This window comes from Chanodichthys erythropterus, chromosome 8 (assembly GCF_024489055.1).
Source record: "Chanodichthys erythropterus isolate Z2021 chromosome 8, ASM2448905v1, whole genome shotgun sequence".
Classification (NCBI taxonomy): domain Eukaryota; kingdom Metazoa; phylum Chordata; class Actinopteri; order Cypriniformes; family Xenocyprididae; genus Chanodichthys; species Chanodichthys erythropterus.
This window is the reverse complement of record NC_090228.1, coordinates 15303140-15322670: the sequence shown is the minus strand read 5'-3', so window position 1 is coordinate 15322670 and position 19531 is coordinate 15303140. Positions and strand designations below refer to the sequence as shown.

Here is a 19531-nt window from a genome sequence, read left to right as displayed (position 1 = left end):
CATTCAGCTCAGACATTGCCTCACATGCACACTAGACTGTGGCATATAACAGACACATTAAAATTAATTTTAACATAAGTGCTGTCATTCAGTCTGTTCACAATATGTTATAACGCGTTTAGGCAGCCTAAAAAAATCATTATGACTTGAGGTAGGCTTGCTGTGATAGGCGGTGTTCAGCCCGGGTGTGTCTCATAGGTTCTGAAAAGTGAAGCCACGGGCTCTTTGATCGCCCCCTGGAGGCTGGATGCAGTACAGGTCATAAACCCCGCCCTCTCAATGCAGTCGAATGAGACTTCAGTGAAAACTTAAAAATAAATTCTGCTTCAAATAAAACTTTCTGAAAGATGGTTTTGGTCATTTAAGGTAGTTGTTATCACACTGATATATATTCAATTGTTCGTTTTTGTGATGATTTAGATTTTAGCTAGCAATTTGATGCTATAAAAAAAGGGCGTGTCGTCATGATTCGAAGTTGATTGACAGCTTGTCTGAGGACTGTCGGAGCTTCGAGGGGAGATTGAAGATGAATTAACTAACTGTTAATTTTCGATTTCTTTGTTATTTAACACCAACAAAATGAGTTGTTCAGCAGTAAACTGTACTAACCGACCTACAGGATCTGACGGATCACTGAACCTTTTTCTGTAACATTAAATATGGGTGTTATAAGCTAATTAATAAATGTTATTAGTTAAGATAACACACCTAATGTTAACAATGTCGGGATAAAGCAGGTGATCGTTATCTGGCAGTTACTTATTATTTTTATGGGTATAAAATAATAATTAGCAGGACAATGATAGCTTACTCTAATTACAGCAATCAATCTCCTGTAACGTTAGTTCAACTTGATTTAAAATGGCAGGACCGTTTCTGACGATTTAGAGTTGTTTCTAGTGGCATATTATATTGATTTTATCTACTGAATTTGCTGTTTCAAAAATATTATTGCTCTAGAAACAGAATAGCCTATTATTTTATAGGTAGAATTTTAAATTGTGTATAATATTTATAGTCTATTTAAAATACATGAATGATGACGCAGTCGTCTGGGCGGAAGTTTGATATCGCGACTCCGCCTCCGGCTCCACTTACGATTCCTTCTGCGCATACCCAGGCTCCAAACTTTTTTTTTTTTGACGTATTGCGTAACGTGTCAGCGCCCATTCATCAGCCCATTTTGGCTTCAGTTCAATACAATGGAAGGAAGCGGCGTCGCGTCGTCCATCTTTTTTTACAGTCTATGGTTCAGCCGCACCGGTATCATTACTTGCCCACCGCGACCCTGCCACCGTCGTTTTTTTTTACAATAATAAAAATTATTTAGTTCAGTAAGAGAACAGACACTACAATTAAAATCTAAATGTGTCTACTCAATTCAGCATGAGCCGAACGAGAGTCGCAACAGTCAGATTTCACCTCACTTCGCCTCAGTCTTGACTGATAGGACAACGGTGGAAGTTCTGGTTTCAAATCGAAATGTAAAAGCGTCCATTTTAAATGGGTTTGTCATTGTAATACTTTGTTGTTGTGTTTTTCATTAAAAATAACAATGAACCAAGCATTCAAGCAATCGTCGCTACCGAATTGCCGCTAATTTGAAAGCGAAAGTAAAGGCTCATGGGCGTTTATAATGGTGCGTAGAACGAGCGTTCTCAGTCTGTTCCACACCGTTATGAATGACCGTGAAAAAAAGATTGAAAGTGTGAATGGTCTCTCTCTCTCTCTCTTTTCATTTATGTGTGTGTAGCCTATACATGCGTGATGCGTGCATGCAGGGGAGGGGTTTGATTTTTCGAATAATATTCAAATAATTCCCAGTGATTTTCAAATATTATTTTTGCTTGAAATGCCCATCCCTAGAGTAGATGCTACATACCAAATTTCGTGCAAACTGGACAAACGCTCTAGAAGGAGTTCGAAAAAGTAGGTTTTTTGGAAAATTCAAAATGGCGGAAAAAATTTAATGACAGAAATGAAATCGAATCAGCATGAGTCATAGCCTGGGTGCCAGCCCGAACCCTGCCCACAACATTTTTTGGACGGGAAGTTCGGTGTGGACTCGATCCATTGTGGAGTAATTATGCTCGGCTCCCAGAAGGCCGAGCCAATCAAATTGCCAGGGCGGGCTTTAATCGATGATGGACAGGCTATCTGCGGTTACGTAACCACCCACGTCATCAAAGAGCGCTTGGGTTGAATTGGTTTTCACCAACGATGACTGCAGTTGGAGAAGTAAGATGTTTAGATTCCGCTATCACGTCTGTAATAAAAGAAATCGACAGCGCATTAATTTTAAAAGACGAACAAAGAACCGCAATCAAGGCATTTGTCGATGGGAAAGATGTGTTTGCCGTCCTTCCAACGGGATTCGGCAAAAGTTTAAGTACAAGTTCAACATACGTCACTTACTGCTTTGCTCTGATTGGTTGTAGGTCTATCTAATTGAGTGCAGAGTTGTTGTTTTTTACTGGTTAAGACACGACCCATAATTCAAGTGCAGTGGAGCAGTATCAGACTCACATTTTGCCTAGAATATGAGTATGATGAAGTCAGGCTACATGAGTCATGGAATTAGAGGAAAAAAGAATTTTGTTTCTAGGTCTTGCGCATCAAAAGTCATGAGCATAAGCATGAGTGAATATTTGAACTGTTGGTGGCGCTAGAGAGTTTGAGGTAGAGACTCCAAATTTGCTATGGTAACATTTCAGACTGTCCTCTATCAGTGTGCTAAATTTCATAACTTTTTACCATATGGTTCTTTGGGCTGCCACAGACTTGTGCGGAAGAATAATAATAACGATTATAAACGATTTCAATAGGGAATCTTCGCCCCTTCAGTGTTTGGCCCCAACCCAACAATAAATTTTGTTTTGTTTCATATTTTCTGTTGTTTTTTTGTAGTTTTGTTTTGTGTTTTTATTTATTTTTTCTATTTAATTTATATATTTTTAAGTTTAATTGCATTTCATTTATTTATTTAATTTTTTATTCACTTTTTAATTATTTTTGTTCTATTTAATTTATGGTGTAATTTTATTTTATTTTACTTTTTATTGTTTAATTTTTAATTTATATATTTTTTTATTCATTATGTTTATTTTTTGTTTACATTATATTTTAAATGTATTTTATTTGTATTATTTTATTACATATTATTTTTTTTTATTATTTTATTTTATATTTCCTTTGCATTAAGCAGAACTATAAAGAGAAATTTTCCGGAAAATGAGTGCCACAGCTTCCGACCTTTAGACACTATCATCCTTATTCAGTCTTCGGAAACACAGACACTGTGAACTTTTATCCTCTATCTTTTTATGAACTAAAGTATAGTTGTTTCTAGGTTTCCAGGTCAGTGGTTACCTCTGTGCAGTTTTACTCTTAACTCTTAGCTGCCTTTTTATATGAGAAGCTTTGAAGTCATTGAAGTGGTTATTAGTGTTTTGTCACACAGTAATTAGGCTTTTATAATCTACTTGTAGTCCTTTATATAGAGCTCTTTATTTGATTCTGTTGGAGTGAAACAGGATTAACCGGCCGTCTAAGGCTATTCACTCAAACACAGATTACACCTAGTCAGGGACCTAATTACACATTTAACAGTGACTCAAAGGAGCAATCATTTTAAGTCTAGCTTTCAGTTTAATCTGTGTCAGAGAGAAAAAGTTTGCTTTGGCTAAACTGCGACTCTTTGTGCTTTTAAACTGGGCTAAAGGTCAAATAAACAGGCCATCCAACATCTTCAAGCTATTCACGACACACCAAAACATTTTTTGTCCAGACTAGCATTGACCTTGGCCACATCATAGGCTTTGAGTGACCGGTTTTTCCACACCCTGACCCGTTTGTGCCATTAGCCTGCCGAGTGAAAACAGCTGAAGGAAATGATAACAAATAAAAGAGTTCTGTTATCAACCTCGGCGCAAGAGCCAGGCAGAGAACATTGCTCTTGCGGGAACACTCTTAAACATTAACTGAAAAATCAATCAGCTCAGAAACAGAAAGTCACGGCCATGCAGAGCTCTCGTCACATTCTCCGCGTCACTGATACAGATTCTGATCCTCAAGGTTGCTATACATTAAAGTTCAGCATCAGAGAACGCTCTAAATGTATTGATTTCATTGTGGATGGCATGTCAGCATTACATAGATGAAAAACTTGACCTCAAATGCAAATGTAGCAGTCGTATTAATTTTAATTGTTTATGGAGCCGCATTTTCACCCATGAGATGTTTTTTTTTTTTTGCATCTTTAGTTAAAGTGTGCTGCAATGGGAGCATTTACCCTCCACTTGATGGATTGTAATCCCATGATGGAATGGATAGATGGATGAATGGATGAATAATTAATGATTAGCTTCCCATGTAAGACAAATGACCGGCAATAGTTTTGGATTGCCCAAGGCTGCGGTGTTAAATGACGTAAATAATTATCCCTGACTCCTTTATTCATTAACCATCAATTTTACAGAAGCAGCATGTCCGTAGGATGAAATCAGACAAAATGTTATGATAAATCTTACTTTACATTCATAGTACGTCATCATCTTATTTGAAAGTTCTGTTTTCTGTGTTTTCAAATTGAAAATTTTGATCGCCCCTGCACTGTGTACTTTAATCAGTGAACTGTGATGATTGAACCACTTATTAAAGGGTTAGTTCTGTCATTCTGTCAAAATTCTGTCATTAATTACCCTCATGTCGTTCCACACCCGTAAGACCTTCGTTCATCTTCAGAACACAAATTAAGATATTTTTGATGAAATCCAATGACTCAGTGAGACCTCTATTGCCAGCAATGTCACCGAACTTCTCAAGATCCAGAAAGGTACTAAAAACATTTTTAAATCAGTTCATGTGAATACTACGGAAGAGGATTAGGGCCAAGCAATAATAAAAAAATAAAACCATCTCGAGATTAAAGATGTTAAATTTCGAGAAAAAACTTGTTACATTTCGAGAAAAAAGTCGAGATAAAATGTTGAGAAAAAAGTCATTAAATTACGAGAACAAATTCGTTAAATTACGACTTTTTTCTAATAATTTAATGATTTTATGCTCAACATTTTATCTCGACTTTTTTCTCGAAATTTAACGACTTTTTTCTCATAATTTAATGAGTTCATTCTCAACATTTTATCTCGACTTTTTTCTCGAAATTTAATGACTTTTTTCTCATAATTTAATGATTTTATTCTCAACATTTTATTTAGACTTTTTTCTCGTAATTTAATGACTTTTTTCTCATAATTTAATGAGTTTATTCTCAACATTTTATCTAGACTTTTTTCTTGTAATTTAATGACTTTTTTCTCATAATTTAATGAGTTTATTCTCAACATTTTATCTAGACTTTTTTCTCGTAATTTAATGACTTTTTTTCTCATAATTTAATGATTTTATTCTCAACATTTTATCTCGACTTTTTTCTCGAAATTGAACAACTTTAATCTCGAGATGGTTTTATTTTTTTATTATTGCATATTGCATTTATACAGTGTTTCAACCTTAATATTATAAAGTGACGAGAATACTTTTTGTGCACCAAAAAAAAAACGAAAAAAAAATTAAACCTTATCTAGTGATGGCACGATTTCAAAACACTGCTTCGAAGTTTTACAAATCTTTTGTTACGAATGAGTTGTTCGGAGCTAAAGTCATGTGATTTTAGCAGTTTGGCAGTTTGATACGTGATCCGAATCACTGATTCAAAACAAGGCCTCACTGAGCTATCAGATTTCATCAAAAATATTTTAATTTGTATTCCTAAGATGAACAAAGGTCTAACGGGTGTAGAATGACATGAGGGTGAGTAATTAATGACAGAATTTTCATTTCTGGGTTAACTAAACCTTTAATGTGTGGAAGTGTCCATGCACACACACTCAAACTTGCACAGCTCAGTGGTGGGTGGGTGGCGGTAACAGCATGACCGCTCACCGGTCTGCTTGCTTGTAAAGCTGTAATTACAGTCAAGAGAAAGAGCCATTAAACCATAATGGAAAACTGCAATGTGTGTGCGTATGTTTTTTTGGTTTTTTTTGCCTCCCCTCATTCTCTTCATTCATCTTACTTATTTTATTCCTTCATTTCTCCCTGTTCCTCTCTCTCTCTCTTTCTCTTTTCTGCAGGTTTGCTAAGAACCTCTCCCCAGATAAGATTAATCTGAGCACTCTGAAAGGGGAGGGCCAGCTTACCAACCTGGAGCTGGATGAGGAGGTTTTGCAGAACATGTTGGATCTGCCCACCTGGCTCGCCATTAATAAAGTCTTCTGCAACAAGGCCGCCATCCGGGTATGAGACGCCATCATTATGAGTCCTTCTGACACTATAATCGTAGGATCTGCTGGGAAGAGCTCTGCTGACTGAGTTCAGCACTCTAGATTTACGCACTTGGGCTACATTCAAATTTGTATAATATCCATCATATGTTGTGCTCAATCTGTAGCTTATTGTTTATCAAACAGATTTTTATTTACTATTTTGGACATTTACAATATTGTACATTTAATTGTGTATGCTATTTTCCCCAACTTTTTACTTTTTACATTAACCCTATTTTTACATGATCTTTGCCATCATGTAAACCTCACTTAAAGTTAATCTTTAAAAGGTAATAATTTAATAACACTTAGAAATTTAATAACATCTTTAGCAAAATTTCTGTGAAATTTTTGAAAAATTAATGGTGTCTAAATCTTGATAATGTTTAAAAAAGTTAATTTTTCAGTGTTTTATTTTTAATTACTTTTGACAAAATATTTAAAAAATGTGTATGTAAATCTCTAAATAAATATACATGTTTTGAATTGTAATTATAATATTATTAAATTCACATGTAGTGTTTAAAATGTTTATATTATTTACTAGCATTTTATTTTTAATTTATTTTTTACAAAATATATTTAAAATATTTTAACTTTAACATATGATATCAATTTAACATAACTTGATATTGTTTTTATAATAATAATAATAATAATACATGCAACTATAGTAATATTACTGTTAGTATTAATAATTATTATTATTATTATTATTATTACAGTAATATTAATTGTACACACACACACACACACACACACACACACACATATATATATATATATATATATATATATATATATATATATATATATATATATATATATATATATATATATAATAGACACAATGGTTTTCATACAAAGATAATGATATTTACTATTCCCTACCCCTAAACATGATCTTCAAACAAACCTTTAATGATTATTATATTTGAGGCACAATATGATTTATGAATGTTTAAAATACTGAGGATCACTTCACTCCACACAAGTTGTTTTTACTATAATTCTGAGGACATTTTATGTAATTTAGCCCTCACAAGTATAACCAAAACTTAAGGAAATACAATAAAACCAATCCCTAAAAAGTTTGTGTTTATCTAGAGGCCTGCAGCAACATTATTAATACACAGCATCATAGATATGAGTACACACATCATATCTCAGAAAAGGTGCAGCAAACAGTGCCTAATTACAATCTGTGTACTTTAAAGGTGCTAAAGAGGATCTTTTCATCGACTGAGAAACCAAAGACTGTTAGTGAGTTTTTAAAATGAGCACATGCGTAAGAACAGCCCCCCTCCTTCACAGCTCATTTCGAGGGAACGCCTCCCAAAACTCGTGTATGAGTATTGGAACACGAGTGTTTACCACCGGCATTCGCTGTGTCGTGTTAGTGGATTCATTATGTTGGACTCACCGCAGGTAACTCATAATCTGCAGTTGTTACTCCTGACAAAAACATTGCATGCGGCGCCTGTGGAGTGTGGAAAGTTACTGGAGCGCGCAGCCGCTCACGTCTCTCACAAGGAACGTCGCGGTAATGATTGACAAGCCAGAGGGCCAATCGTTTACACGTTGATCGCGAAAACGATTGGCTGATGTTTTTAAGGCCCTACCTCGTGCACAGATTATGTATATTGATTCCTTTCAGTGCACCTAATAAATAGTCTTTTATCAGTTAGTAAAGACAGTTTCAAGTAATATTGCAAAAATGTATAAAACAAAACATCCTCTTTAGCACTTTTAATTACAAAGGACAGTGTTGGATAAACTGTAAATATATTTTTCCTGTCTGTGTGTGCACCCTAGATCCCATGGACCAAGCTGAAGACTCATCCAATCACTCTGGTAATAACACTGTACCCCCCCCCCCCCCCCCCCCCCAATTATAAATGTGTATATATTAAATTGTTTTATTTACATTGTGTTTCATGTTTTGTTTTTGGTTGTGGTTCATTTAGTTTTTTTTTTTTTTTTTTTTTTTTTGAATCGCTGCTCCAATTAAAGGCAGTTACATTTTCTGCAGCTTAATTATTGAGGCTGTAAATCATTTCTTTCAGTCCTTGGATAAAGTTGTCATGGAGATGAGCACCTGTGACGAGCCTCGCCCTCCCAACGGTCCATCACCCATTGCAACAGCCTCGGGTCAAAGGTCCGTTTCAACTGATCAGCTCTCTCATACTTGATTTGTACATCTTCTCCACTGCTTCCTGTTTTTATGGTTCCCTCTGTTATGGTCAACCTGGATATGTATAAATTTAAGAGCCATAGAAAACAATATTTCTTTTTGTATTTGTTTTTGTTTGTTTGTATGTTGTCTGGGCTACATATTATTTTTTGGTGAGTGCTTGTTACAGTGTAAAACTTGCTCGCAATATTATAATATACAAAGTCCTGTCATGAAACTCTAGATGGCACAGGCTGATAGGTCCTTAACTCAATTTGTTAGCAATCACATTGTTATCTACATAGCGCAGCTGATTGGTTGCTGTGGCATTAGCAGCCAATGAGCTTGCTGCTTAACATTCAAATACTTCAGAATCAGAATACTTCAGGGCATCAGAAACTCTCCACCTTCTCCAGTTTCACCTGTATAGATCTTTTACGGGGGTTATTTAATGTATGTTTTAATATGCAACAGCAGCATGTCTTAAATGCTCACAGCAGCATGTCTGTAAATGTATTGGCAGTAGCAAGTCTGTATGTTTATTTGTGGGGTTGTTTTTGTAATCTTATTCTCTTTTCATCAGTGAATATAGTTTTGCGGAGAAAGTGGTGGAGGGCATCTCACTGTCTGTGAACTCCATAGTGATCCGTATCAGCGCCAAAGCCTTTAATGCCTCCTTCGAGCTCTCGCAGCTCCAGGTCTACAGCGTTAACACCAGCTGGGCCACTGGTGACCTGCGATACACACGCATCCTGGACCCCACACGTGGAGAGGTGACAACATAGATCTCTCTGGGTTTTGTTGAGGTCATGAGGCATGTGTTTCTATGCTAACCCTATGATGCATTCTAGATCCTAACGTTTAAGGAAGTGAGCTGGCAGATGATCAGGATTGAAGCAGATGCCATCCAGAACACAGAACATGAGGTCCTCAGAGCCCCCATACGCCTCATCACCAACCAATCAAGGATCAGAGTCACTTTAAAGAGGAGGGTAAGGATACACACATACCTTCATTACACACCCTCAAACAGTAACATAGGGTTAAATGTACAGAATTATATCCAAACTTTGTCCATTTTTGTATCACTATGTACTAGCTGTGTATTTATGAGAGTGTGTGTAGCACTCATTCTTCTACGGTTCAGCTCTGAGTTCTGCGGGCAGCCGGGATCCATTTCTCTGTTGGTAGTCTCAATATTGGCAGCTGATTAGAGGGTTTTATTTTGGTAGCATTCAGCTACACACACAAGCAAACACAGACAAAATGCGTTAAATTAGTACAGTCAAATTTTGTACAATTAAATGAAATTCAGTGGGGTTTTGGAGCACAGAAAATCTGGGTTTTAAAATCCTTTATAAACCTGGACTTTATTTATTTATATATATATATATATATATATATATATATATATATATATATATATATATATATATATATATATATATATATATATTTATATGTTATATATTATATATTATATGTTATATATTATATATTATATATTTTATATATATATATATATATATATATATATATATATATATATATTATGTATTTATTTTTTTATAAGAAAAAATAAAACATTATGAATTAAATTTAAAAAAGACATATTTAAGCTTCTGCAAAATCTTTATAAAATCTTTAAAAAATCTTTATAAAAAATAATAATACATATAATACAAAATATATAATTGTAATTTAAATTTTATAAATATTTATACAGTACTGTGCAAAAGTCTTAGGCCACCACCAGCTTTGTTGTTTTAGCAGTGTTTTAATGACCATACATATTTATTTTTTGGTCTTTATTATGATACAAACAGAAAATACAGGAAATATGTACACAAAATGTAAAAAAAAACTGAACGGAACAACAAGGCTTCTTTAGGCAAAATCAGTATTTAGTGTGACCTCCTGGGGCCGTATTCATAAAACATCTTAAGGCTAAAAGTAGCTCCTAAATTGCCGATTTAGGAGAAACTCTTAAAAATAATGGGCGTGTCAGTCTTAATTTTAGGAGTCCTAAATTTTTGCTCTAAGAGTATTTCACAAAGCATTTTAACGCTAAAACTAGCTCCTAAATCTGTGAAACGTTAGTAGTCGTCAAGAGGACTCTAACAAATAAATATATATTGTCCAATTACATGTGGCAGTGGTTTTCATGAGTTCACATTTACAAATGATTGAATAGAGTAAAAAACAAAATTAATAAGCGTATTTGGTGTACTATCCAAGGGGATTGAGGGCTCTGAGCTTGGAATTTAGCCCAAACCCAAATAAGTTATCCCCATATCCCCAGCTGAGAGTGAGGGACAAGGTGGCGGAGGGATGCAGAAAACTTGTCGAAGTAACTTTAGGCGAGTCGGCACTTGTCTGTGTATATATTCATCCTCTCGAGCTGATTAGATAGACCGTTTGAATGTGTTCTTCCCAAACTTTGTTTATAAAACATAATTTGTAGCTTGCATGTTGCATTCTCTTGAGATGCAGACATCCAAGAGGCAGTCCACAATTAACTGTATATACTAGTTTAATTAGTGACACTTAGCCTACATTTTTAAAACCTTTATTTGAATATGACAACATTTTTATTAAAAATATTTATTTGAATAGGGCAACATTTGTATTCTAAAACCTTTATTTTAATATGGAAACATGACACCTCATTCTATAGTATTACTATGATTAAATCGCTGACTCCTCGCCCATCAGCCAATCACTGTGTGTATACTCCATAGCAACGAGGTCAACCCCACCCTTACTCTTAGCTTAAGACTTCAGTCTATTCCTTAGTAAAAGTTTGTCTCAGCAGCTTTGTGAATAGGTTGTAAGAGAAAACTCTTAGCTAAGAACTTTTACTGCTATTTGGGAGAACTCTTAGTGGTAAGATGAAATGTTTTGTGAATACTGCCCCAGGACTTCTTCCAGTTTCTCAAAGAAGAAAATGTGAGTCATTTCTCATCATATTTTGAAAGTTTTCTTGGCCTTCCAGTCTTTTTCCATTCCATTTAGGTTTTAGAGAGCCAGGTTCCTGCTATTGCTCAAGTGTAAGGGGAGGTCACTAAATACTTGCCACTTTAGCATTTTTTTAAATTCTGTTTTTTAATAGTGCATACAAATTTCCTGTATTTTTTAGTTATATTGTAATAAAGATACGTATAAATAATTATATATGGTCATTATACCATTGCTAAAACAACTTCTAATGGTGGCCTAGGACTTTTGCACAGTACTGTGTGTGTGTATATATATGTATGTGTGTGTTTGTATATATGTATATATAATATTAGTATAGATCCCACTGTATGTGTTTTTGTTTTCTGATGAAGACATTACGAATTTAAATTTGCACATTACTTATATCATGGCTGTATGTTCATTTGTTTTCCAGATGAAAGACTGTAATGTTGTTGCATCAAAGCTAATTCTGATCCTGGATGACCTGCTGTGGGTGCTGACAGACTCCCAGCTCAAGGCTATGGTGCAGTATGCAAAATCACTCAGTGAAGCCATGGAGAAATCAGCTGCACAGAGGAAGACTATGGCCCCTGACACCACACAGGTGTGTGTTTTAGGGCACGTCCTCATCCCTTCCCCAATCAACCACACCACCTGTTTCAGACTCTTTTTTTTTTTTTTATTATTTTATTTTATTTTTGCTTCTATTGTCCAAGTAATATTTTAGTGCCCCCTAATGGTTATAACTAGATTTTGCAGTGGGTGATGTGTCAAATGTTGTAAATGTCTTTGTTTGAATGTCTTTAGTGTACAGTATATTTCAACTCTATTGGTGTTTTTAGGTAACAACGGCACCCCCCTCAGCCCAGCAGGTGCGCGCACAGCAGGCTTCAGCCACAGCAGATCAGAACGCTTCCATGGAACGGCTGTTTAACTCCTATGATGTTCGTGAGACCTCACACCACCTCCAAATCACACACTTAGACCTGCATATTTGTGACGACACCAATGCCAAGGACAGAGGTACCGCATACCCGCACTTAATATTGTTAATATCAAAGTGTGTGAGTTTAGTGGTGTTATGCTGAAATTTGTGTCTTTTTTCCCTCTGCAGGAATTAATAAGAGATTAGATGGTGGTGCAATGCAGTTGTCCTTCAGCTCTATCACTGTAGACTATTACCCCTTCCACAAAGCTGGTAAACTCCTCAAACAAAATAGATTTAATAACCTGTTGAACAGGAAGATGTTCAGATTATTAAAGATAATGTCTTTCTTTCTCTCAGGTGAGGGCTGTTTGCATTGGATGCATTACAGTGAGGCCACAAAATCTCGTGAGACCTGGGCCCGTTCTCTCCTGGAGGAGTTTAAGTCTAATGTGGATATGCTCAAAAACGTAGTCAGTGGCCAGTCGCAGGGCTCCCCTCAGCACGGTGAGAATGTCCTGCCCATTAACACACATTTATTGGTTCACTGTAACTTAAAAACAGAAAATGGGTCAGTTTTATGCAACCTATTCTATGTCTGGATCATGTTTGACCCAAAAGTCAAAATAAAGTATTTTCGGACCATAAATATTTTTTTGCATTATGACATTATTTTCATTGTGACTTTTCCCATATTACTGTAATACAAAAAGTATTACAGTAGTATATTAGTAGTAGATTTGTACTACATTATATTATCTTTATAGTATTAACATTAGTAGATTTATATCAATATATTATAGTAGATATATTATGTCAATTTTTTAGTTATTCATTAAATAATACAGTTTTGTTGTAATGAGAATCACCATTGGAAATGAAATGTGTATTTGTCATGAAAATAATACAAAAATCTCAAACTTTATTTTATTTTATACTTTTTATTTATTTATTTATTTTATTTTTGTGGGAAGGAGGGATTTTTGGTTTAAATGTGATCTGGACACTGGTTATTTCATTAACAACTGTTCTTTATAGATGCATAAATCTGGACATCTGCACATCCAAACACTATTAATATAGAATTTGTGACACTTTATTTTAAGGGCTCTTCTCAAAGACTGTGGGGCACTTTCAGATGACACCGATCACACAGTTATGGGTTGCAGTTATGTTCAAAGTAGGGCTGCACAATATATCGCAATTTATTGCACATTTTATCGCACGTGATTTGGCAAAGGCTGCGATTATTTTATGCACAGTTTGTCAGAGCTGTACGGCTCTGTGATCAGTAGTAAATGCTTCATAATTGCACTATGAATTGCGTTTAGGGCTTTGTCACGTGCATTTCGTCAGTAAAGCCGGTTCCCTGATTACCGCTAAATCGCCATCACCTGCTTTCAAATGGAGCGGCATTTAATAGACAGAGCCGTAGTTCACTGACAAGCTACGCAATATCGCGTTCATTATTGAAGGCGATTCATCTGCGATATGAACGCGATATTGCGTAGCTTATCAGTGAACTACGGCTCTGTCTATTAAATGGCGCTCCATTTGAAAGCAGGTGATGGTGATTTAGCGGCAATCGGGGAACCGGCTTTACTGACGAAATGCGCGTGACAATTGCATGCGATATATCGCCCATCCCTAATCGCGTTTAAGCGCAATCTCAATGTTATTTTTCATATCGTGCGATACATCGTGCAGCCCTAGTTCAAAGTTTTCCTTGTGGCCTCTGAGAGTGTAGCAGAGTCTTTGTATAAGTGCTTTTAGCTAAAGTGTACAGTTTTTAGCTCAATAGCGCAGTAAAGCTAATGCTTATGAGCATATTGTGATTATGGTTTTAATGACGTCCTTAGAGTGTGTTTTGAAGTGGTGATTAAGTGTGTCCTGATAGCAGCTAACACCTGTCCTAGTTTGAGAGGTTTTTTTGCGTAATGGGTTCTGTGTCCCCAGTCCGTCAGTCGATTGTCTTAGAGGCGCAGGGTGAAGGGATAATGGTTAGGGAGCTGGACTCAGGCCCAGATGGTTTGTGGCCACTCTCCCCTACGGCCAACTGCTGCTGGTGTCTGGAGACAGGTACCTCTCTGGTGTGCGTTTGAGGTGCCACACAAACACATGGCTGCGGTTTGTGCAGATGGTCCACTGTGATTGTGAAATTTGAGATTGTGTTTCCCACAGGAAAGATCTCCACCAGCTCCAGCACTTCCTTCTCACCTGCATCTGCACCAAGAACCCAACTCATGTCCAGCTCAATTGTACTACGGATGGCAGATTTCAGCATCTATCAGGTTTGTGTGGATAAACACACACATACAACAGATTTTCTGCAATCTGTAAGCTCATTCATAAAAAACAAGAGTACATAGATGCAAAAGTATTGTAAAAGTTGCCCACATGCTATAGTCCAAATCAGAAAACAGAAACGTGTTCACTGGAAATCTTCTGCAATAGCTGTTTAATGTCATTTGTTCTCAGCTCGATTCAAATATGGTGTGACACCATGTGCCGCCATGTTTGATATAAACTTAATAAACATGTGAGAACCAATGATTTCATCATTGACATCAAACCTGCAACATGGCTTGAATGCTCAAAATGTGAGACTGTGTTAAAACCTTTTTAAAAGTTGTTTGTTCCGCAATGTTGAAGGTGTCTACAGCAGACCAGCCACGCTCCAGTCCTCAAAGCATGATATCCTGCAATAAGAAAACCCTCTATCTCCCCCAAGAGATGCCGGCCATCCATGCCGAATTCACAGAGTACTACTTCCCAGATGGCAAAGACTATCCCAGTAAGACGGAAGACAAACATTTATCATTAACAAAACAAAATCAGAATATTCACTTAATATCAGTTCAACTCAAGCATTATCTGAATTAACATGAATAAACTCTCCCTGCAGTCCCTTGTCCCAACCTGTATGTGCAGTTGAACGCACTACAGCTGGTGCTTGACTCGCGCAGTCTGGTTTGGCTCAATCTGTTTGCACTAGACCTTCGTCAGAGCTTAGAACAATTTATGGAGCTGTACAAACTCAATGACTCTCAGAAACCTGACGAACATGTAGATATCAGAGTGGACGGACTCATGCTGAAGGTAGAAATTAAATTACGTTTGCATACTTCCAGTGAAATGTGGGTTGCAGTGTCTGTCTCAAACTGCATTTTAATATATAATTGTGTTTTAATGTTTGTAGCTGGTGGTCCCTGCAGACCAGGAGAAGGCTCAGCCTGGCCAGCCTCGCTCTCTGTCAGTGCAGACCTCTGAGATGGTAGCCACTAACACACGTCACTCTTCTGGATGCACTCGGTCCAGTCTGGAAGCCCTTTTGCAGGCCTTCCAGGAGCAACCCTTCTTTACCTCCCTCTCTTCCTCCTTTCCTCGTGCCCAAAACTCCTTCTCTGTGCTGCATTCGGCCTTCCAACGGCATGCCCATGAGCAGGATACGCGTGTTCATGATGTGTACCGAGGACTCGCTCCACCATCACTCTCCACCAATGCCCTCAAAACACCAGCAGCCACTGACTTATGGGCTCTGCACTTCTCTCAGTTCTGGGTGGACTATGAGGGCTCACGCAGTGGGCGAGGTCGTCCGACACCTTGCGTGGACTCTTTCCCTCTGACTCTTTGGGTATGCCACCCTGCCCGATACACCCAGCACCATGAGAGGCTCAGAGCAGGCGTAGGGTCGGGCCTGTTGCCTCGCAGTGAGTCAGCAGAGATTGCCAATCGTCTGCAGAGAAAAAAGCTTCTTAAGGAGTACTACAGCACTGATGCATGTCTAAGCAACATGCCAAGCAATGGTCTCCACAAACCACAGTCTCTAGATGGCCTATTCAGCGACTCCTCTTCGTCTCTTTCCCTTGCTTCCTCGTCCTCGTCCAACGAAGTAGACTTGCAGATGCTAGTGCATGTTCAGAAGCACCTGAGTGCTCAGGTGAGCCATGGGCAGTATATGTTCCTGCTCAGACTGCAACATGCTGTGAAATCTCTGCAGCGCACTTTACAGCAAGATCTGGAGCAGTACGGATCCAAGCTCCAGGGTCCCACACAACCCTTCAGCGTCTGCGTGGGCGTGCTCATGAAAAGTGCAGAAGTTGCACTACTCTTAAAGCCTATTCCCCAGCCAGATTTAAGCACCAGCCCCCTGGACTCTGATGTCTCCCCCTCAGAAAGCAGGACCACTCTTGAAGCTGGGAGTGAGGTGGGCGAGGAACACGAGAGACCCTCGGCTGCAGGAGAGGCTACTCCAGTTGCAGATCAGCTCCTCTTTGCAGATACACATGGGCTCAACGTATCTCCTCTGCTTCCATCCACATCCCCATCTCCTGCTCTGAGAAAGGCTTCTATGGATGAGATGAGTGGCGTGGCATCTGGAGGGAAGGTGCCGTCTGAGGAGAAGGAATTGATTGAAGGATCTCTTGATGGAGAGTGCAGCAGAACTGAAACCAAAGGGCAACAGAGTGAAACCTCACAAGGTGGAACTGCAGTAGTCTCTGACACTTCTTCCAGGGAGTGGAACGACAAGAGTCAGGGTGGCAGGCTGCCTCAGTCCATGTCCAGGTATTGCAGCGTTTGTATATTTAGAACACAACTACCCATTTTTTCCTGCTTGGTTTTTGAAAATTGATAATGGAAGTAGAGTTGCATGGCCCTGTCCCTTGTCCACCTTAGAGTACACACTTTGGTGACATAATGTTGCACTAATGTTGTAGACTATTGGATAGTTGACGAAAGTGCAGCCTTCATTACAGGCACAAAGTGGGTGGTTGTGATCATCTTTAAAAAGACAAATGGGCAACATACGGTCTTGTAGGCTACACAGACGGGGTAGCCAACCCTGCTCATAGAGAAATACCTTTTTGCAAACTTCAGTTCCAACCCTGCTGATCATGTTCTTCTGGATTACTAGAAACTTCCAGGCAGTTGTGCAGGAACAAGTTGGAGCTAAACTCTGCTGGAAGGTATCCCTCCAGGAGCAGGACAACACTGCCCTAAACCTACTCCTAAACTTACCCCTTGGTAGCAGCAAATGCACAGTATGAGGGTTACTATCTAACCCGGGGGTGGGCAACTCTGGCCCTCCATATCCACCGTCCTGCAGAGTTCAAACACACCTGCATGAAATTTTTAAGTAATCCTGAAGACTTTGGTTAGGGTTTTCCAGTGTTGGACAATAACTAAGGGTTTTTACTTTGTTATTGTATCTGTACTTTATCCTTTTACTTCACTACATTCCAAAGCATAATATCATACATTTTACTCCACTACATTTCATAAAAACATGGCGTTCCTTGTTATGTTGAACTGAAGAAATTCTTACCCGCTCCGTGAATGAGCTGATCTTTTCAATTAACCTGTTAAATCGTTTTAACACAAATCGAACTGAACGATTCATTCATGAATTGGACTGATCCGATTGCATCTGTTCACGAGTCAACAACTCCTTGATTCAAATGATCCGGTCAGAGTGAGTAATAAAATGAAGCGTTTTGTTACTTGGAGATCAATACATATTATGTCTATAATTATACCCCAATTCCACCCCGTACTTTTGCTCAAGTACTTGATTTGTGTACTTTGTCCAGCACTGGATTTTTCAGGTGTTTGATTAGGGTTGGATCTAAACTCTGCAGGAAAGTGGACCCTGAAGTGCAGAGTTTCTCACCCCTGATCTAACCTTTACCTTTACAGACTCTAAATATGAAGGCCACAAGACTGCAAGTATTTACATCAAGTGGGACAGGGCCCATACTGAAGTGTACAATATATTTAAGGTGCCACGCTTTGGGCCTGACAGGCTAATCATCAATTTTAAAGGCTCAGTGAAGTTAAGATTAGAGGCACGTTTAAGATCATCAGCCTTTGAGACATGCTTTTCAGTATTCGGCATAGAATTGAATCTGGTCTTCAAATTATGAGTTCTGTAGCTTTGTTTTATAACTGAATGTATTTGAATGTTATGCGAGTATGTGTGTGTATTTGGGAGTAAAACCCTATATACAACTGCTTCCTTGCTCTGAATGTGACTTCTGGGTGTGTGTGTGTGTGTTTGTTCAATCTCTCTTCTGAAGGAAAGGCAGTTTATCAGTGGTCTCTGACCTCTTAACCTCCACGCACAGCAGGTCTACCTCCTTATATTCCATGTCCAACATGTAAGACACCCTCTGTAGGACTCTGTGCCCATCTGTGTATGCGTGAATGTTTGTGGACAAAACCGTGGTATTGGTGTTGTGATCATTTCACACTAGCTTGTCCCTTGTGTTGTGTATACTGTAGATCCGTGGACGTGTGCAGAGTTTGCCGACTCTGTTTCTTACTGGTGTTTTGATTTTGGCCGAAATGTTTTGTACATTCTATCAAACTTTTTTTTAATCATTTTTGGTGGTTTGTTTTCTTTTTTTCTTCTTAGTATCCTTTATATAATTACTGACATGTGCTCACTGTACTCACTTTTCCTGCTTTTTCTGAATGTACTCTGCAGTGGTCGTTTGATGCAGGGCAAGTCACAGTCAAGTTTTTCAGTGTCCTTTAAGAACATGAAGAAAAGCCCTTCACTACAGTCTCTGGATGATCTCTCCATAGACAGCTACTCACTAGAGGACTGTGACAGCTACAGCCTGCTGGAGAGAGGTACATGCACTCAAGAACACCATGTTTTACTGATGTGTATTCTGTTATGCCAGAGCCGTATTATGTTTGTGACCACAAGGGGGCAGTATTGCAACATCTATAGGTTTGGGCTATTTTTGTTCCTTGATGGAGCAATATGATTTCTTCATAACAAGAAATTAATTCAGATTTACCATTTAGCACAAGTTAAACATCATTTCCAATCGTGATGGGAAAATTATAATTTTTACTTTATATTTTACTGTATATGCAGTTAGACTCTCTCGCTCTAATCTAAGTGTGTTTTGTTACAGATGACGTATCGATCTCTGGCTTTAAAGAGGTTCTAAATGAGCAGATTTCCACAGAAGGGGCTAATGTGAGTCTCGCGCAGGAGGCAGATGAGACCCAGTCACCTGACGCCATGAGCGCTGCCTCACAGAGCATAGACGAACCCACAAAAGACCTTGTAATTTCCTCTCTCCTTTCATTCCTCTTTTCCCAAGTTAACTTTTTTTGTTATCCTGA

At 38.0% G+C, this 19531-nt stretch overlaps 1 protein-coding gene across 9 annotated transcripts in view; it reads left to right on the top strand.

Annotated features, from left to right (window-relative positions):
* Positions 1-19531, top strand: part of bltp3b (bridge-like lipid transfer protein family member 3B) — a 43745-nt gene that overhangs the window by 10539 nt on the left and 13675 nt on the right. For 7 of the 9 annotated variants that reach the window (XM_067391998.1, XM_067391997.1, XM_067391995.1 and 4 more), the window contains exons 2-17: positions 6138-6300; positions 8145-8183; positions 8396-8487; positions 9086-9275; positions 9354-9494; positions 11897-12067; positions 12306-12486; positions 12578-12661; positions 12749-12895; positions 14345-14467; positions 14570-14679; positions 15041-15182; positions 15294-15487; positions 15588-16954; positions 18876-19024; positions 19318-19472. In XM_067391998.1, coding sequence (XP_067248099.1) covers positions 6138-6300; positions 8145-8183; positions 8396-8487; positions 9086-9275; positions 9354-9494; positions 11897-12067; positions 12306-12486; positions 12578-12661; positions 12749-12895; positions 14345-14467; positions 14570-14679; positions 15041-15182; positions 15294-15487; positions 15588-16954; positions 18876-19024; positions 19318-19472 — 3448 coding nt within the window. The remainder of the gene's footprint in view (positions 1-6137; positions 6301-8144; positions 8184-8395; positions 8488-9085; positions 9276-9353; positions 9495-11896; positions 12068-12305; positions 12487-12577; positions 12662-12748; positions 12896-14344; positions 14468-14569; positions 14680-15040; positions 15183-15293; positions 15488-15587; positions 16955-18875; positions 19025-19317; positions 19473-19531) is intronic. The other 2 variants (XM_067392004.1, XM_067391999.1) reach the window with 1 other exon arrangement.